Source organism: Schistocerca gregaria, chromosome 2, assembly GCF_023897955.1.
Source record: "Schistocerca gregaria isolate iqSchGreg1 chromosome 2, iqSchGreg1.2, whole genome shotgun sequence".
NCBI lineage: Eukaryota > Metazoa > Arthropoda > Insecta > Orthoptera > Acrididae > Schistocerca > Schistocerca gregaria.
Window position 1 is genome coordinate 305,581,408 of NC_064921.1, and position 20,677 is coordinate 305,602,084.

At 43.9% G+C, this 20,677-nt stretch overlaps 1 protein-coding gene across 1 annotated transcript in view; it reads left to right on the forward strand.

Moving 5' to 3' along the window:
- Positions 1-19,308, forward strand: part of LOC126335757 (uncharacterized) — a 302,590-nt gene extending 283,282 nt beyond the window's left edge. Inside the window, exon 4 of the mRNA XM_049999215.1 lies at positions 18,953-19,308. Within this exon, the coding sequence (XP_049855172.1) occupies positions 18,953-19,087 (135 nt within the window). The 3' untranslated portion in view covers positions 19,088-19,308. The remainder of the gene's footprint in view (positions 1-18,952) is intronic.
- The last annotated feature ends 1,369 nt before the right edge of the window (positions 19,309-20,677 follow it).

The following is a 20,677-nucleotide window of genomic DNA, read 5'->3' on the forward strand; positions in this document are numbered from 1 at the left end:
CTTTCAATCTGCCGTCAATGCGAACAAGAGGTGTCCGAGACGTGTAACCAATGGCACCCCATACCATCACGCCGGGTGATACGCCAGTATGGCGATGGTGAATACACGCTTCCGATGTGCGTTCACCGCAATGTCGACAAACTCGGATGCGACCATCATGACGCTGTAAACAAAACCTGGATTCATCCGAAAAAATGACGTTTTGCCATTCGTGGACCCAGGTTCGTCGTTGAGTACACCATCGTAGGCACTCCTGTCTGTGATGCAGCTTCAAGGGTAACCGCAGCCATGGTCTCCGAGCTGATAGTCCATGCTGCTGCAAAACGTCGTCGAACTGTTGGTGCAGATGGTTGTCGTCTTGCAGATGTCCCCATCTGTTGACTGAGGGATCGAGACGTGGCTGCACAATCCTTTATAGCCATGCGGATAAGGTGCCTGCCATCTCGACTGCTAGTGATACGAGGCCGTTGGGATCCAGAACGGCGTTCCGTATTACCCTCCTGAACCCACCGATTCCATATTCTGCTAACAGTCATTGGATCTAGACCAAAGCGAGCAGCAATATCGCGATACGATAAACCGTAATCGCTATAGGCTACAACCCGACCTTCATCGAAGTCGGAAACGTAATGGTACGCATTTCTCCTCCTTACACGAGGCATCACAACAACGTTTCACCAGGCAACGCCGGTCAACTGCTGTTTGTGTATGGGAAATCGGTTGGAAACTTTCCTCGTGTCATCATGTTGTAGGTGTCTCCACCGGCGCCAACCTTGTGTGAATGCTCTGAAAAGCTAATCATTTCCATATCATAGTATCTTCTTCCTGACGGTTAAATTTCGCGTCTGTAGCACGTCATCTTCGTGGTGGCGAGTAGTGTACATCGGTTTGTAAATAATAATTATTGACTACAGAGCCATCAATGGTAATAACACTACTCATGGATTAGGCCTCAGACATGCTCCGAATTGCTGACAGTTGCCTACAAGGTAGTACACGGAGCGAACAAAGTTTTTTGGACTTGGGTCAACATGTCGCCAATCTCTCCAGCCGTTATTTCCAACAAATAAATTCTGATGATGATGCTCCTTCTGTATTCAGGTAGCTCCTCATTTGGTCTCCCTACCTCAGGTAAACCCGAGAAGGTACTTCGATAGCATCAGGTAGAGACGGTAACCATTTAATTATGGAGACGGTCTAATAATAATAAATAATAATAATAATAATAACAATAATAATAAAACTCTCTGGCAGAGTAAAATTGTGTGCCAGGTCGAAACTCGAACTCGAGACCTTTGCCTTTCGCGGGCAAGTGCCATACCGACTGTGCTACCCAAGGACGATTCACAGCCCCCTTCATCACACCAGAGGTTGAAAATACCGCTTCAGCTGTAAAATTCTTTTATTGTCACACGACCGGTTTCAGCCTCTTATAAGCCCATCTTCAGATGTTGTAACTTGGTGCTGTTGTGCGCTCGTAAGCAACACACTGCGCCTAGTACACGTCCACCGCGGCGCTCGTGGAACACAACACCAAGTTACGGCACCTGAAGATGGGCTTATAAGAGCTCGAAACCGGTCGTGTCATAATAAAAGAATTTTACAACTGAAGCAGTATTTTCAACCTCTGGTACAATGCTCAGTTGCGGATGTTCCTACAACAGGATTGGTTATCCCGTCAGCACAGTTTTTTTAATTAATTTATTTTTTAATTGGCTTTCGGGCCGTGCCCAATTAACCATCACAATAGTGTAACGTCAAGTATGATGGTACGGACGTTAGGACAACAGAACACCAAGTCTTAGAGCGGAGAAATGCTCCGACCCGGTCGGGAATCGAGCCCGGAACGCTTCGCTTAGCAATCCGCCGTGCTTGACCGATCCTCACAGTTTTACTGGCGGAATTAGTAATAAAAATGTATAGGCAGGTAACTAAAATAAATTGCCTGCTGACGTTGTGACGTTACTAGAAGTCATGTTGAATTTTTTTATCGTAACATTAATAGAACAACTATGGCCACCATGTGCCGTGATCAGTCATCGTGATTCATGACCAGTCACAGTGCACTTGTTAACGTGTCTGCTTGAGCTTGGGACAAAAGGAGCAGGGCATTATTGGTGAACCTCTGTTATCATAACAACAGTAATACTGCAGCTGCTCTTCGGCTACTTTCATCAATCTTTTTTGAACAGGATGGCGCTCGAGAACCAAAGACGTGCAGTGTGACAGGCCAGCGTTACTGCGATATGCTTCGCTAGCATGTCATACCCGCCCTACAGGAGAGAGACTCAACAGTTTTCATGCAAGGTGGGGCTCCACCGCACATCGTTCACCTTCTTCTCCGAAACACATTTGGAAACTATCGAATTATCAGCCGATCATTTCCAAATGCTCGTCCGGCACGATCACCTGACTTCACTCCCTGTGATTTCTGGTTGTGGGTCTGCCTGAAGAACAGGGCTTACCAGGGGAACATCCACACACATGCTGATCTTAAGCGCAGCATGTGAAGAGAGGTAGCCAGAATACCTACTGACATGCTTTGTCTTGCGCTTTCTGACTCTTCTGGACATTAATCTTTTGTAGCAGTAATGGTACCTGTATGTAATCGTATGACGTACCGTAGCAGCCCATGAAAAGGGTTTTAGTTGAATTGATAATGCAATACTTCTCTTCCCCGTGTCCAAGACATTAATGCTACCAAGGTTGGTCTCTCGTACGGTAATTAGTTTTCGTGTTATAACGTGTTAAATAGGGAATGTTTAACCACCGATACATAGCAGCGCACCAGATACGAACGCAGTACGACAGTGACATGATACGGGCAATAAGAGACAAAGACGAATGGGAGATAATAGATAAAATCGCAGATGGTGTCACAAGGACATTTCACGACGAATACAGACAGTCACGGCCGTATAACAGAAAACACGAACACGTAAGACAGCAGGTCCAATTCGTACATCAACACAGGAAGCAGTACCGAAATACACACTCACTCAAATTACAAACACTTTCAACATCACTTGCCACAGACAACCTTACACAACACCTAGAATAATTAAACTGCTTTAGAATAAACAGTGTAATGCAATCAGCCCTGTAAACGAGATCTAGCTTACGTATAAAGAGCAGACATGTCCATCCGGCGGTCGTTATTCCGCCATTGGCATGTAACACTTGTAACTAAACACTTAGTATATAAGCAACACAACAGGTAAAATTCAAGACATATAATAACTGATGGTTAATTCACAAATCCAAGAAATAAAATACTTTATGCTCACACACCACCGCGCTTTCCGCAATGTACATCATACATTGAAGAGCCAAAGAAATCTAATACCGTGCAGGGCCCAAGCGAGCACGCAGAAATAGCGCAACACGACGTGGCATGGACTCTACTAACGTCTGAAGTAGTACTCGAGGAACTTGACACCATGAATCCTGTAGAGCTTTCCATAAATCCGTAAGAGTACGAGGGAGCGGATATTTTTTCTGAGCAGAACGTTACAAGGCATCTCAGATACTCTCAATAATGTTCGGCGGCCAGCGGAACTGTTTACAATCAGAAGAGCCACTCTGTAGCAATTATGGACGTGTGTGGTGTCGCATTATCCTGCTGGAATTGCTCAACTCCTTCGGAATGCATAATGGACATGAATGGATTCAGGTGATCAGACAGGATGCTTATGTACGTGTCCCATATCAGAGTCGTGTCTAGACGTATCACTCCAACTGCACACACCCTACACCATTACAGAGCCTCCACCAGCTTGAACAGTCCTGTGCTCATACGCAGGGTCCACGGATTCATGTGGTTGTCTTCATGCCCGTATACGTCCATCCACTCGACACAATTTCAAAAGTGACTCGTCCGACCAGTCAACATGTTTCCAGTCATCAACAGTCCAGTGTCTGTGTTGACGAGCCCAGGCGAGGCGTGAAGCTTTGTGTCGTGCAGTCATCAAGGGTACACGAGTGGGTCTTCGGTTCCGAAAGCCCACAGCCATGATGTTTCCTTGAATGGTTCGCACGCTGGCACTCGTTGACAGCCCACCATTGAAATCTGCAGCAATTTGCGGAAGGGCTGCACTTCTGTCACGTTGAACGATTCTCTTCACTCGTAGCTTCTCCTGTTTTTGTAGGATCTTTTTCCGCCCGCAACGATGTCGGAAATTTGACGTTTTACGGGAATCCTAATACTGACGGTAAGGTCGTGAAATGGTCGTAAGGGAAAATCCCCACTTCACCACCACCTCGGATATGCTGTGTCCCATCGCTCGTGCGCCGACTATAACACCACGTCAAACTCACTTAAATCTTGATAACCTACCATTGGTAAAAACTTTGAGGTTCGCGGATGACATTGTAATTCTGTCAGAGACAGCAAAGGACCTGGAAGAGCAGTTGAACGGAATGGACAGTGTCTTGAAAGGAGGGTATAAGATGAACATCAACAAAAGCAAAACGAGGATAATGGAATGTAGTCAAATTAAATCGGGCGATGCTGAGGGAATTAGATTAGGAAATGAGACACTTAAAGTAGTAAAGGAGTTTTGCTATTTGGGGAGCAAAATAACTGATGATGGTCCAACTAGAGAGGATATAAAATGTAGACTGGCAATGGGAAGGAAAGCGTTTCTGAAGAAGAGAAATTTGTTAACATCGAGTGTAGATTTAAGTGTCAGGAAGTCATTTCTGAAAGTATTTGTATGGAGTGTAGCCATGTATGGAAGTGAAACATGGACGATAAATAGTTTGGACAAGAAGAGAATAGAAGCTTTCGAAATGTGGTGTTACAGAAGAATGCTGAAGATAAGGTGGATAGATCACGTAGCTAATGAGGAGGTATTGAATAGGATTGGGGAGAAGAGAAGTTTGTGGCACAACTTGACTGGAAGAAGGGATCGGTTTGTAGGACATGTTTTGAGGCATCAAAGAGTCACAAATTTAGCATTGGAGGGCAGCGTGGAGGGTAAAAATCGTAGAGGGAGACCAAGAGATGAATACACTAAGCAGATTCTGAAGGATGTAGGCTGCAGTACGTAGTGGGAGATGAAGAAGCTTGCACAGGACAGAGTAGCATGGAGAGCTGCATCAAACCAGTCTCAGGACTGAAGACCACAACAACAACCTACCATTGTAGCGGCAGTAACGATGTAACAACTGCTCCAGACACTTGTTGTCTTATACAGGCGTCACCAACTTCAGCGCCGTATTCTGCCTGTATTTGAATACGCATTTCTATACCAGTTTCCTTGACGCTTCAGTGTAGTTGTAGTGTTTTTGTAAATAGTGTTCAGAATTATTAATAAACTACAGCGGAACGGGACTGCAAGGCTCGAAGTAGTTCCGATACTCTCAGATCAGGCTGGCTCAGATAGGGTAATATTTCTCTCTCTCTTTCTAGCCAAGTCTCTCCTATCATCTAATTTCATATCTACTTAAATTTGGATATTTTTGTGTTCCTTATCTACTTTAATTCCTTATGTATTTTAATTTATTATTAATTGCTAAAAACCATGACTGCTGTGTATAATATGAAATATGTTTTGTAATCTACATGAAAAGCTGTGAAATGAACGACCTGTTATAAAATGTAAGGAAACAGGTCTCTAAATGGGCAATTAATCAAATTACAATATCTTCTTGGTTTACCTCTCATATGGTGCCATTTTTCGAACAGGACAGTGATCGTCCTCACGTGGAACGTGTCTATGAATTGCCTGCGTGATGCTGAAGTACTCGTCTAGTCACATTTGCTCCTTTGGGGTATCTGCTGGACGCCAGCTCCATACCTGGACCAGTATCCGGGCCATAAAGTACCAGTTACAACAGTTGTGCGGAAGATTGACTCAGAAGGGGGATACAACTGCTTTATGATACCATTCCGATCCGTATCTGTGCGTGCATCCAGTTCGAGAAGGGTTCAACGTCATATAAGGGGTCTGTACTGCCAAGTTCGTTCCAAATTTAACTCGACTTTATAATCACTTAAGTAACATTACACACCCTCTCAACGAGTCAAGTGTCATTTCGTTTCCTAGTCCCCTTCTACAATCTACCCCTTTCTGCCAGGTAATGTATTTGCAAGTGGTATGTTCGTCCATCTATTCAAGACACATTTAGTGGTGTCATTTACTTTAAAGTCTGGCCACCGAATGCATTTCAGCAAAACAACCTTTGACTGTAGCCGAAATGTGTACCCTAGAAGCATTATAGTATACATTTGGAAATGCTTACGCAACAATAACAGTGTAGCAGTGAAAAAGAATAAAAGGATGGTCTAATCCAAGTTAAATGGTTCAAATGGCTCTGAGCACTACGGGACTTAACATCTGAGGTCATCAGCCCCCTAGATCTTAGAACTACTTACACCTCATTAACCTAAGGACATCACACACATCCATGCCCGAGGCAGAATTCGAACCTGCGACCGTAGCGGTCGCGCGGTTCCAGACTTAAGCGCCTAGAACCGCTCGGAATCCAAGTTACAACAGTCACTGCGGCAGATCACACTCATTAAAAAAATTACCTCAGCTGTGACCTTGTTGAACTAAGATACACTCCTGGAAATTGAAATAAGAACACCGAGAATTCATTGTCCCATGAAGGGGAAACTTTATTGACACATTCCTGGGGTCAGATACATCACATGATCACACTGACAGAACCACAGGCACATAGACACAGGCAACAGAGCATGCACAATGTCGGCACTAGTACAATGTATATCCACCTTTCGCAGCAATGCAGGCTGCTATTCTCCCATGGAGACGATCGTAGAGATGCTGGATGTAGTCCTGTGGAACGGCTTGCCATGCCATTTCCACCTGGCGCCTCAGTTGGACCAGCGTTCGTGCTGGACGTGCAGACCGCGTGAGACGACGCTTCATCCAGTCCCAAACATGCTCAATGGAAGACAGATCCGGAGATCTTGCTGGCTAGGGTAGTTGACTTACACCTTCTAGAGCACGTTGGGTGGCACGGGATACATGCGGACGTGCATTGTCCTGTTGGAACAGCATGTTCCCTTGCCGGTCTAGGAATCGTAGAACGATGGGTTCGATGACGGTTTGGATGTACCGTGCACTATTCAGTGTGCCCTCGACGATCACCAGAGGTGTACGGCCAGTGTAGGAGATCGCTCCCCACACCATGATGCCGGGTGTTGGCCCTGTGTGCCTCGGTCGTATGCAGTCCTGATTGTGTTGCTCACCTGCACGGCGCCAAACACGCATACGACCATCATTGGCACCAAGGCAGAAGCGACTCTCATCGCTGAAGACGACACGTCTCCATTCGCCCCTCCATTCACGCCTGTCGCGACACCACTGGAGGCGGGCTGCACGATGTTGGGGCGTGAGCGGAAGACGGCCTAACGGTGTGCGGGACCGTAGCCCAGCTTCATGGTGACGGTTGCGAATGGTCCTCGCCGATACCCCAGGAGCAACAGTGTCCCTAATTTTCTGGCAAGTGGCGGTGCGGTCTCCTACGGCACTGCGTAGGATCCTACGGTCTTGGCGTGCATCCTTGCGTCGCTGCGGTCCGGTCCCAGGTCGACGGGCACGTGCACCTTCCGCTGACCACTGGCGACAACATCGATGTACTGTGGAGACCTCACGCCCCACGTGTTGAGCAATTCGGCGGTACGTCCACCCGGCTTCCCGCATGCCCACTATACGCCCTCGCTCAAAGTCCGTCAACTGCACATACGGTTCACGTCCACGCTGTCGCGGCATGCTACCAGTGTTAAAGACTGCGATGGAGCTCCGTATGCCACGGCAAACTGGCTGACACTGACGGCGGCGGTGCACGAATGCTGCGCAGCTAGCGCCATTCGACGGCCAACACCGCGGTTCCTGGTGTGTCCGCTGTGCCGTGCGTGTGATCATTGCTTGTACAGGCCTCTCGCAGTGTCCGGAGCAAGTATGGTGGGTCTGACACACCGGTGTCAATGTGTTCTTTTTTCCATTTTCAGGAGTGTATATTCTATAGTAGATGAATGCCGTTACCGATTGCAAAATGGTAACATTAGTATGTTTGATGATGATAAACATAGATTGAATAGGTTTTAGTTTTATTTGATTATAAATTGTGCTTCATTCTTCCACCCTACAATCATGCCTTACGCACTGAGCATTTTTAGAACCTTGTAAAATTTTATTTGTTATTGATGGCATCACCGTACTAATTGTCATGTTTGGTTAAACATACAAACGTCACTCCTATTCCAAAGATAGCAAGGTCAGGTAAGTGAGAGAGCAAACACACAATCAGCTTAACAACTTACACATCCAAGAAGCTGACAAAAAATAATAAACAGAAGAATGAAAAGAAATTGAGGATATGTTATGTGATGATTAGTTTCGCTTTACGAAGGGTATAGATGCGAAAGAGCTACTTCTGACCTTGCGTTTGATGGTGGAAGCTAGAGTGAAGAAAAAGCAAACCCGTTCATAAAATTTGTTGACTTGGAAAAAAGTGTAAGACAGTGAAAAATATACTTGAAATTATGAGAAAAATGGGACTAAACCATAGGAACAGAAGTGGGAACAATAAGATTCAAAGGTTATGGACCAAGTGCTCCGATTAAAAAAATTGCAGGACAGCGATGCAGTTTTTCGCACCTACTGTTCAAACTGTACATCTAAGAAGCAATGGTGAAAAAAAATAAAGCTTCAAGAGTGGGATTAAAATTCAGAGTGGAAGGATACCATTGAAAAGTCTCGCTGATGACATTACTATCCGCAGTAAAAGTGAAGAAGAATTTCATGACATGTTGAATGGAATCAGTCGTATAAGAAACACAGAATCTGTATTGTCCGCCCTATCCTGGAGTACTGCTGGGCGGCGTGGGACCCGCACTAGGTGGGACTGACGGATGACACCGAAAAAGTACAAAGAAGGGCAGCTAGTTTTGTCTTATCGCGAAATAGGGGAGATGGTGCTACAGACGTGATACGTGAACTGGAGTGGCAATCGCTAAAACAAAGGCGTTTTTCGGTGCTGCGGGATATTCTCATGAAAATTCAATCACCAGTTTTCTCCTCCTATTGCGAAAACATTCTGTTGGCACGATAAAATAAGAGAAGTCAGGGCTCGCAGAGAAAAATTTAAGTGCTTGTTTTTACCTCGCGCCGTTCGCGAGTGGAACGCTAGAGAGAGACATCCTCTGCCAGTCACTTTATTTTGAATACCAGAGTAATCACGTAGATGTAGAGAGAAAACCGAAGAAAGACAAAATTATTTAGGAGTAGCAGAAATGAAATAAGTGATAAAATTAACTCAGGCCGTTTTGGCCGAGCGGTTCTAGGCACTTCAGTCCCACGCGACAGCTACGGTCGCATGTTCTAATCCTGCCTCGGGCATGGATATGTGTGATGTCCTTAGGTTGGCTAGGTTTAAGTAGCTCTAAATTCAAGGCGACTGATGACCTCAGATGTTAAGTCCCATAGTCCTCAGAGGCATTTGAACCATATTTTTCAGGTGGACTGGTAAGGTGAATGAGAAGATTCTCCGCAGAACCAGCGGAGAAAGAGATTATGGAAAACACTCACAAGAAGATGGTACACGATGGCAGATGTGTTGAGACATCAAGGTGTAACATCTCTGCACTAAATGAGGCTGTACAGTACAAAAACCTGACTGTGGGTGTAGGCAGAAACTGGAGTATATGCTACAAATAGTTGAGGACGTACGGTGCTACTCTGAGGTGAACAGGTTAGCACAGGAGATGAATCTGTGGTGGACCAGATCGAACAAGGCAGAAAACTGCTGACTCCAAAAAAAAAGTGTGAGGTCTCCAGCTATCTACTGAGTTTGACTCGGATTTCTCCAACGCCTTTATCCTGGTATATTGCGGAAAGGTTATGAGCGTATGCTAATTCACGAGGAGACGCGTTTGTTATAAAACCTGAGTATACAGTTTGTAAAAGGTATAAGTGCAGACATTTCTATTAGTGACTGAGAAAGCCGGCCAGTGTGACCGAGCGGTTCTAGGAGCTTCAGTCTGGAACCGCGCGACCGATAGGGTCGCACGTTCGAATCCTGCCTCGGGCATGGATGTGTGTGATGTCCTTAGGCTAGCTAGGTTTATGTAGTTCTACGTTCTAGCGGACTGATGACCTCAGATGTTAAGTCTCATAGTGCTCAGAGCCATTTGAACCAAGTAATTGAGAAAGGTGTAGTAAACAACATTACGTCAGTATTTACGTCATTTGCAGACTAATAATTATAGCTGTTACAAGTCTTATGTTCTTAGGTTGGATAGTATCTCCAGTTGCATGTGGCAAGAGCAAGACATTAGCGCTTATTTCCCCTGGGCAGCAGGTCAGATGTTGAAGCGTGGACGCTTGGATGTAAAACGGTTAGTCTACACTGACAGCCTTAATACCCTTAGTGGTGGAATAACGGCCGTGCAGCAAACATCACGTAGTAAATTATGTAACGTATTTATGAGGAGACTGTTCAGTGCAGAGAAAGAAGAACCAACACATTGATGTACATATTAAAGTACGGCATAGAAAAACATTGCCACATATAAAATATCTACACTTATATGTGCAACATCCTGTAGGTTCAACAAGATGACGGGTTTGTGGTACTTGAAATCCGTCGTGTTATCAGAAATTAAAAGAGTTTTTCAAATAAATTTTGTGCATTTCTGATGGCTCGTAGCACTCCAGTTCTGACCCAGTCTAAAGTTTCCACACTTTAAAGTTATCGACTCCTGTAAAAGTCGTTATGCTGCCAGCACTGTATCGTATTGCTTGGTGGTCAGCACGTTGTAGTGCGGGCTGGAAACAAGTGTCGCGACTTTCGTGCGGTCACGCTTGCTGGCGCCAGCCTGTTCGTCGCCAGATCCAATTTCACGGCAGCGACGCGTGCTCCCTGGTCCGCCGGCGGATTTAGCGCTGCGGCTACGGCGCTTGCTCACCCGTTTGCCGCAACTAATCCGGCGAGACGAATTGTCCCCAGAGTGTGACTGGCCTTCCTTGCCGTCTGCGGACGTTGGCTGGCACCACCGCGAATAAGCACGGAATGTTTTGTAACCGTCAAAGGTTCCCTTCTGTACTCCGCATTTCATCCTGCGGCTTATCCTCCCATTCTTCTGTACATGATTATCAGCATACGAATAGAGTTTTCGTAGGGAAAAAAACTTGTGAACAATGAGAGGCCGGAATGCGTTCCTCGTTCATCATAGGTCAGTCTTTGCATTTTTTACCTATTCCTGTGATTCGTACTAATTGCTACACATTTCTCTCATCATTGGCTTACACATAGTCAGTAACCATAGGACAACATGCACTTTCACAACGCCGCATGTGAAAACGGGATTCCTCTGGGGCTGCTGCAGGCCGCTGTGGCCGAGCGGAACCGCGCTGCTGCTACGGGTTAGTTAGGTTTAAGTAGTTCTAAGTCTAGGGGACTGATGACCTCAGATGTTAAGTCCCATAGTGCTTAGAGCCATTTGAACCATTTTGAACCTCTGGGGCTCATTCCTCGGGTTCTGCTAGTGATAGAAAGGTAGGGTCAAGTGATGTGGACAGCCCTTGGGCTAGGGACAGTATGCATACCCAACAGACAGGTCATCTTAGTATCACTATCGTACAGTACAGGGCAAGGCATGAACATTAAACACTTCCTCCTACTGAAGCAAAAGGAGTACATCTATTTTTTTTCTTTTTACACTTCATGTGCTCTTCGGTGAACATTAAGTTCAAGGGCGTTTTCTTGGAAAATAAAAAAAAGGTATTTTTCTATGTTTTGTGCCAAAACGGAGCCGCAGAGTCTAAGACAGCTATCTACAGCAATTGGCTGAAGTTTTTGCGACATATTTGTAAGATCCCGGTCTCGAACCTGCTAGAAACTTTTCTTGATATCTTTATCCGTTTCCGAGATACAGAGGTTCAAAGTTATTATCTCATTGGTGGTTTCTTAGAGAACCCCCGAAAAAGCGGTTTTATTTTCGTACCAAAACCGAGATGCGGATTCCAAGACGGTGAAACAGAACAAATGGCTGAAATTTTTACCATGTATTCCTAAGATAGAGATGTCGAACAATCTTGAAAATTTTCTTTACATATTCGTTCGTTTACAAGATACGGAAGTTCAAACTTACCCTACTTGTACACCTAAAATGCGCACGTAAACAGGGGTATCTGCCCGGGCAGCAATTTCAGGTGGGCGCCAGATTCGCATTCTTGAAGAAAAAATATTGTTTCACAAAAAGCGCCTAGCCTGCAGCGCGAGTTGATCTACCGATTACTCATATGATTTTGAAACCCACCCTTGTTGGTTTTTGAACATTTTTGAACACATTATAAGTTGATTTATGAACTAATCTTGAGTTGCGTGCATAGTGTACGTGATGACTCTGTCAGGGGAACCTCCGTCGCATTAAGAAATAAAAAACTTCGCCACTGTTCTCACAATTTCAACAAAATCTGTAGATTCCTGAAACGCAGAATAAAACATGGAATTAAACATATTGGGAAAAACAGATCATAGGAAAGGGGATGCGTGGTTGCTTCTAAAAAACAGTACATACCGGATGGTCGTGTTTGCTCGCTGCGCGACATGGAGCAGTGAGCTAGCAGCCAGCCGCCTTTTGCTGCATGCATTCGCTGCCTGCCCGTGGCGCACCCAAGCGGAAACGGAGGCTGTGCGGAACTCTTTTGCCCCTCTTTTTTTTTCCCCGCGGTCGGGATGTTATGGAATTTTATTGCGCTCGGGGCCGGGGTGTTGACTTTCCGCAGAGCGGGAGAAACGAGGTGCGGTATACCACTGGCAAACGCGGAAGTTACGTCACCAGGAAACTTAATAGCGGGGAAGTGGGCTGTTGTCGCGAATAAAAGGTCCTCGCAGCCTGTGGAGGGAGACGGTCGGTTGGGACGACGACGCGGCCAGCTTTCCACTGCAGTAAAAGAGCGGCGCGCCGTGCCTGTGTAAGGAAGAGGGGCGTGTGCACCGGCGAGAGTGGAATACGGATATTGGCCTGCAGGCTAAGTGTCGGCGCAAATGGGCATAACGAGGCACGAGAACTGCGCGGGCGACAGCCGGCGGTGTCGGCGTATGGAAAGGCAGGGCTGCACTCCTGGAAAGTGGTTCTGCTCCGCCAAATTGCCCCGCTCCGACGATACGCTGCCGGCGGCGGGCAACAAATCGTTAAGGCCTTTCTTCGCGCTTAGAGTTTATCGCCCCTCGAATCGAAGCTGTTAAAAGTGGATTTAGCCAGGCTGGCAACTAACTCACCGCGTAAGGGGCGAGCAGTATCCGATGGTGAAGGCACAATCTGTACTACATATGTGGTGTCACCACCAGACACCACACTTGCTAGGTGGTAGCCTTTAAATCGGCCGCGGTCCGTTAGTATACGTCGGACCCGAGTGTCGACACTATCAGTGATTGCAGAGCGAGCCCCGCCACGCGGCAGGTCTAGTCTAGAGAGACTCCCTAGCACTCGCCCCCAGTTGTACAGCCGAATTGCTAGCGATGGTTCACTGACTGCATACGCTCTCATTTGCAGAGACGACAGTTTAGCATAGCCTTCAGCTACGTCATTTGCTACGACCCAGCAAGGCGCCATATTCAGTTACTATAAGTACTCTGAACAGACAATATTGTGAATCATGTACCGTCAAGAGCGACGTTCATCACTAATGGATTAAACTTAAGTATCAAACTAATTATGTCCGCTTTCTGAATTCTAATTGCTGGGCATGTTCCAGACCTCACGTCAATATAGTTCTTCCCTCCTCACGCCAGCCTGAGTGAGTTAAAACGCATGCATTTTGGCCTCCACTAGTAAAAACACCTTGTTTGCTCTTCTGCCAACACAACAACATAGACCACCCAGTATGAGAATTTTCACGGACAATCAAGTTCCAACCACATCTACATCAATACTTCGCAAGCGACTGTACCACAAGTTCACCTAGGATGAGTATTTTTTTTCTTTTTGTTAATTTATTAGCTTTCAGAATGTGCCCCTACATCTGTCAAAACAGAGCAGACGTTAATAATATACTTGGTGTCGACAACTCACGGTAGATGTTATTTTATGTCTTACTCCGGTACAATGTAACGTAGGATTCACAAAGGACTAATCTGAAATAAAACAAGATTTGCAATCAGAGTATACAAAAACGAGTAAGCAAGACGAAACTGGAACACAGGATACACATTGGTAGTACACTATAAAATTCCTGCTGGTAACACGATAAGATATAATAAATCGCCGTAGTTACACATTTTTATATTCCTGATTTAATCCACATTAAAGAATGTACATCTCCACTGACTCCACATCTCCAGGCGGAGGTTCGAGTCCTCCCTCGGGCATGGGTGTGTGTATTTGTCCTTTGGATAGTTTAGGTTAAGTAGTGTGTAAGCTTAGGGACTGATGACCTAAGCAGTTAAGTCCCATAAGATTTCACACACATTTGAACATTCTACACTGAAGAGCCCAAGAAAGTGGTACACGAGCATAATATCGCGTAGGGCCCCAGCGAACAAGCAGAAGTGCCGCAGTACGACGTGGCATGGAGTCGACTAATGTCTGGAGTAGTGCTGGAGGGAACTAACACCTCGAATCCTGCAGGGCTTTCCATAAATTCGTAAGAGTACCAGGGGATGGAGATCTCTAATGAACAGCACGTTGCAAGGCATCCCAGAAATGCTCAATAATGTTCATGTCTGGGAGTTGGTTGGCCAGTGGAAGTGTTTAAGCTCAGAGGAGTGGTACTGAAGCCACTCTGTAGCAATTCTGGACGTGTGGTGTGTCGCAATATCCTGCTGGAGTTGCTCAAGTCCATCGGAGTGCACAGTGGACGTGAATGGATGCAGGTGATCAGAAAGGGTGCTTACGTACGTGTCACCTGTCAGAGTCGTACCTAGAACTATCAGGGGCCCCATATCACTCCATCTCCACACGCCCCACACCATTACAGAGCCTCCACCAGCTTGAGCAGTCCCTTGCTTATAAGCAGAGTCCATGGATTCATAAGGTTGTTTCCATACCCGTACACGTCCATCCCCTCAATACACTTTGAAACAAGACTCATCCGACCAGGCAACATGTTTCCAGTCGTCAACAGTCCAATGTCGGTGTTGACGGGCCCAGGCGAGGTGTGGAGCTTTGTGTCGTGCGGTCGTCAAGGGTACACGAGTGGCCTTCGGCTCTGAAAGTCCATATTGATGATGTTGAATGATTTACACGCTGACACTTCTTGATGGCCTAGCATTGAAATCTGCAGCAATTTGCGAAGGGTTGCAATTCTGTCACGTTCAACGATTCTCTTCAGCCGTCGTTTGTCCTGTTCTTGCAGGATCTTTTTCCGGCCGCAGCGATGTCGGAGATTTGATGTTTTACCGGATTCCTGATATTCATGGTACACTCATGAAATGGTCGTAAGGGAAAATCCACACTTCATCGCTACCTCAGAGACGCTGTGTTCCATCGCTCGTGCGCCTACTATAACACCACATTCAAACTCACTTAAATCTTGATAACCTGCCATTGCACCAGCAGTAGGAACTAACAACAGCGCCACGCACTTGGTGCCTTATTCAGGCGTTGCCGACCGCAGCGCCGTATTTTGCCTGTTTACCTAGCTGTATATTTGAATTCGCATGCTGTACCAGTTTATTTGGCGCTTCAGTGTAAATTAATAATAAAATGTTCTTTCTGTGTCCTGCACGAATTGTTTCAGAAGCTGAATATATAGAATTGAATATTTGTACAGGTTGTACCATGTAAACATAACAGGAGAAGAGTTTACAAGAACCAGAGTTGTGTATTACAGCCACAAGTATAGTTACACAAGTAATCAGAGTCGCACACGTAGGAAGTGCATAGTGACAAACACCCAGAGGCTGAGCTTTCCATATGCTACAGAGCAACACTTATAGATCTAGTCAGTTAATTGACCTTTGGTGTTCTCCTGGCATTGTAACTACCAAGGGCATTAGATTACCAGCACAGGGAGCTATATCTTGATATTGGCATTGTTGACGAAGTAGAATGTTTTATACGTTGCTACATCGTTGGATGCTAACAAGGTTTGGAGGTTACGTGAGAAGTGATGACCAAGAGCCCGAAGATTACTTTAAAGTACTTTTATGTGGTACGTGTTCCTATGACATTTTAGAAATATATGGCTTCGATATTCTCAGGAAGAGTAATTTCAAGGACAATCACGTTCGATCTGCATCAATACATCGCAAGCCACCTGACGATTTGTGGGGGAGGGCTCTTCTGGTGCCACTAACTGATTTCCCTTCGTTCCACCCGTGTTTAATTCGCGAACTGCGCGTGGGAAGATTGTCGGTAAATCTCTACATTAGCTCAGATTTCTCGAATTTTCTTCTTGTCCTCATTTTGTAAGGGGTATGTGGGAGGAAGTAATATGATGTCCCACTCTTCCCGAAATGTACTCCCTTCCAATTCCAATAGTAGGTCTAAACCTCTCCGCGATATACAACGTCTGTCTCGTAGCGTCTGCCAATGGATATATCTGAAACGCTCTCGCATCGACTGAACGATCCCATAACACAACCGTCCCCTCTCCATCTCTTCTACCTGGTGCGGGTGCCGGACTGATGAACAGTACTTGAGAATCTATAGAATAATACGTGAGTTAGGGCCTACATTTCGTTCACATTCTTTCTATGAATTTCACAATCGCATGTGCTTTTCCTACTACTTGCTTTCTGTGGCAGTTCCATTTAAGGTCGCTCCGATAGATATTGCTACATATTTTATGGCGGTTACTGTTATTTTCCTATGCATGCCGAATATATTGCATTTATTTACGTTCAGGGTTGACTACAAATCCTTGAGCTACTCATCAATCCTCTGTTAATCTTTACAGAATTCTGAATTGCTGCCTTCTTAGAACTGCCTTAAAGAGCTTTTCTTATTTTTTTTTCATTTAACGGTAGTGTGGGATAGTGTCAAGTGCCTTCCTGAATTCAAGAAACAATGTATCAACCTTAACGCCGATGTCCACACAAGGGATTCCAAAACATTTTCTCGGATGGAACACTTTAAGAATCCCGCAGTCTGATGGGACACCCTGTTTGGTTTGAAGATTAATAAAATTTATAGAGTATTTTTAGTGAGAAACATTAGTTTTATTCATCGGTTACTTTAGTTTTAAATCTTAACTAATGATACAGTGTTCATTAGACAATTTTTAAAAAAGAAGAAAAATGTCGAATAGGAAGTCCATATTACTGATAAATTTTCCCGGAGCACTTACTCACTTCTCGGAGAACGCCAGAATTCCGTAGAACACAGTTTGCGAAAACCTGGCCTACAGAGCTTTGGCGATGAGGAGGAACTGTTGTTTGCAGAATAGATGTTGATTTTTATTCTCCAAACACGTCATAATACATGGGCATAAAACACGTTCCATAATTCTACAGTTCTTAGTGGTTACTTCTTTTTTTGTGAGGGACGTGTATAGAAGTGGCCGAAAACTCTTTTTTTCTGTTTTCTTGGATTTCGGCATTAAAAATCATTAACAACTATAACCGACAGATGTTTATGGTACCTAATAGTCATCTTGTGTTTATTTATGCTCAACCTGTACGTTTAAAAATTAACTTTTTTTTACCTTTGAATGGGCATTGACATCTGTTCTTAACTGTCAGTAGCATGATCAACATCTTCACTCTTCTGCTTCACTATTGTTTTTCTAGATATTTTATACGAAAAAAAGATTTTTTTCATTTACAGACGAATTTGTAAATTCTTTGCATTGACTACGCTTGCAATTGTTGGAGTTATCTTGTTCCTCCCGTTCATTGTAATTAGAGTATTAAGCTAAGCCGTCAGCAACTTGTTTTGGTTCGAATTTCCCATGGTTAACGTTTCACGTTAATGTCGGTTAATTTATCTTTGTGATACAAAAATGTCTGCTGGGTTATCTTATGGCCCGCAGAGCATGTTACGTGTTAAATTTTTTTCCCCTTGCGAGTAAGTAATGATGTAATGTACACCATTGACAGTTTCTGGAAGTGCACGCTCTCCCCTAAGCTGCGCGTCCGTTCGTTTCCCACCTTGATGTTGTCGGTTATGACGTTACATTTTACACCTATGCCATTTCACTCCAGAGAACACATTGGGCGCTATGTGTATTTTCTATTTTCATCTTCTTATTACCGACAAATCACTGTGGTTGCGCTGTATAATGAGTGGAAAGTTTTTCCCCTGTGTGTTTGACATGTATGCACTTTAAATCTCCGAAGGTACGTAATTTATTTATTATACATTACCCAAAATTAGGAAAATTACTTTCTTACAGCATTATAAAATACTCCTTTTAATATTACTAATCCTTTATTACATTTGTAAATCCGATGATACAACAAGCTTCTTTCGAGGTTGGTCATCGTGAGATAAATAATATTTAATGATCTTGCCTTCACAAGAATTTCTTTCCATTACACCGGCAAGGTACCACCATCACATAAACACGTGTAGTCTGTATAAACTGCAAGTGACAGATCTAGAAGAATGTGGCATTGATGCATTTCTATGGCGTCCACAATTGATGCATTTGTTGTCAAGGGAAATATTTATAGACGTTTTCTGATACAGTAGTACTCTCACCACAGCTCGAACACAATCTTGTATTGTAAGAAAAAGAGCATAACGCTCTCATAATTCGTTTATAAATGATTGCAGTTTCTGGGCGATCTTCAACTAGAACTGATGTATGATTTCTGAAAATGAGCGTGAAAAAAGTAACAATATTTGCTGCTCTTTTATACTCTACTGAAATAGATCACAGATCGTAATTCCGGAGGTAGTACAGGTTTCTTAGGAAACCTGTTGCTGATTTCTCTGCAGTTAAAATTTTACTAACGTCTAATGTATCTAGTTGAAAGATTATATTTTGAATGTTTCTGAACGAAGTTCTGTTTGCTTTTTTTGCAGGTGAGTGTCTCAGACAAATTTTTACTGCGATTCGGCGGCTTCCAAATGGCATCAGAAGTACGTATCTCCAATTTAATGACAAACATAACCCACGCTGCAATTCATGTAATGTTGTTCATACATACGGAGACTTAAAATCACACAAATTGTGAAATCACTAACAATAATTATGCATTGGTGCCAGCATATATTATGTAGCATAATTTGGATTGCACACAAATCATAATGTCTATTTACATAAAATTTTATGAAAAATTGATTAAGAAGCCTCTCCTTACTAAAAAAAAGTGTAAATTTGTGCCTGCAGTCGCAGTTTATTTATTTTGGCTTCTGGCTACCGATTCCAGTACACAGTACCATCCTCAGGCCATCCTATGATCAAAATATACCATTACATACTTACAACATTATTGCAAGATCAGTTACAAAAATATTGTTCTTTACCACAGCAAACGCATGGGATACAGTGCACCTTGAAATGTACAAGTAGACTCTTACCCCTGGCACGCCGTCGCTTGCTTCCTTCCCAAGTAGGTGTGTAAAGTACTAAAAGAAAAACTCAATGTTGAGCTTTAAAGAGATGTAAATTGTGGCCAGCAGTGATATGAGTGCCTCCTATGTACAGAGATTATCTTTTTCTTGTTATTATTATTATTTTATTATTATTACATCTTCAAACAAATAACAGTGTAAAAGATATCGCCTTATTAATTTATTCTATAACGTTCTACAGTCTTCCTCCTCTCTGCGTTACAGCAGAATTTTTTGGCTCCGAATCGTTTTCCTTTCCATTATTCCCTTTTCATCTGAGGTAATATTGCACCTGAGGCAGTTTTCGTGTCTCGGTGGAACTCATCTTGTGAGTAGACATTCGGCATGATATATATGAAATATGTATTTTCGAGAATGATATGCAGTAAACAAATGGAACATACACAAGAAATTTAGACGACATACAAGGATTCAGAGCCACAGATTCTGTTGTCAGGCCTAGTGGTGGAGCGATGCAAAGACGATCTAAACGTCAGGTTCATAGTCGTTTTGATATTTCGTAACGAGGAAAGCCAGCACCCAAAACAATTTTATTCAAATTCCAAAAGACATTAAATGTGTCGTTGCTGAGACATCGTTGAAATCTGCACTTACAATGCTGTTGGATCAAAGAACTGCAATGACAGGCTTAGGTATCAATTTATAGAGCAGTAAGGCAGGTCTCGATAACTTCGGATCAGCATTTACGCTGACAAGAAGAGTATAGCTAGCAAGCGACTGGAATGCAGAACGGACTCAAATCAACATTAGTGTTAATGACCAAAACAACAAAATATTTTTTCAAAGACTTCTCAGGCTTAAGACCTATATCGTGTTTTTCCCACTTGAATCTGAAGCAATCCTAGGCTTTTCCATCTGGTGGTATATTAGACTATCCACATAAGCATTTTCAAAGCATGACATACCACAATTGAAGTTCTACGGCTTTCGTCTCTCTTTCTCCCTCGCTTCTTAAGAATAAATATTAAAATAATTTTTTAGTCCTTTGGTATTTTCTCAGCCATTTAAATGTGATTAATCAAATTTGTTTGACTTAGTAACTGTATACGCATCAGAGCTACATGGAGAATATAGGTTTTCATTGCCGTAAACTATTCTTCTGAGTGTACAACAGTAACAATATGATAAAACTACCGATGTTTCCACAGTGATTCCTGCTGCCTGCAATAGCAG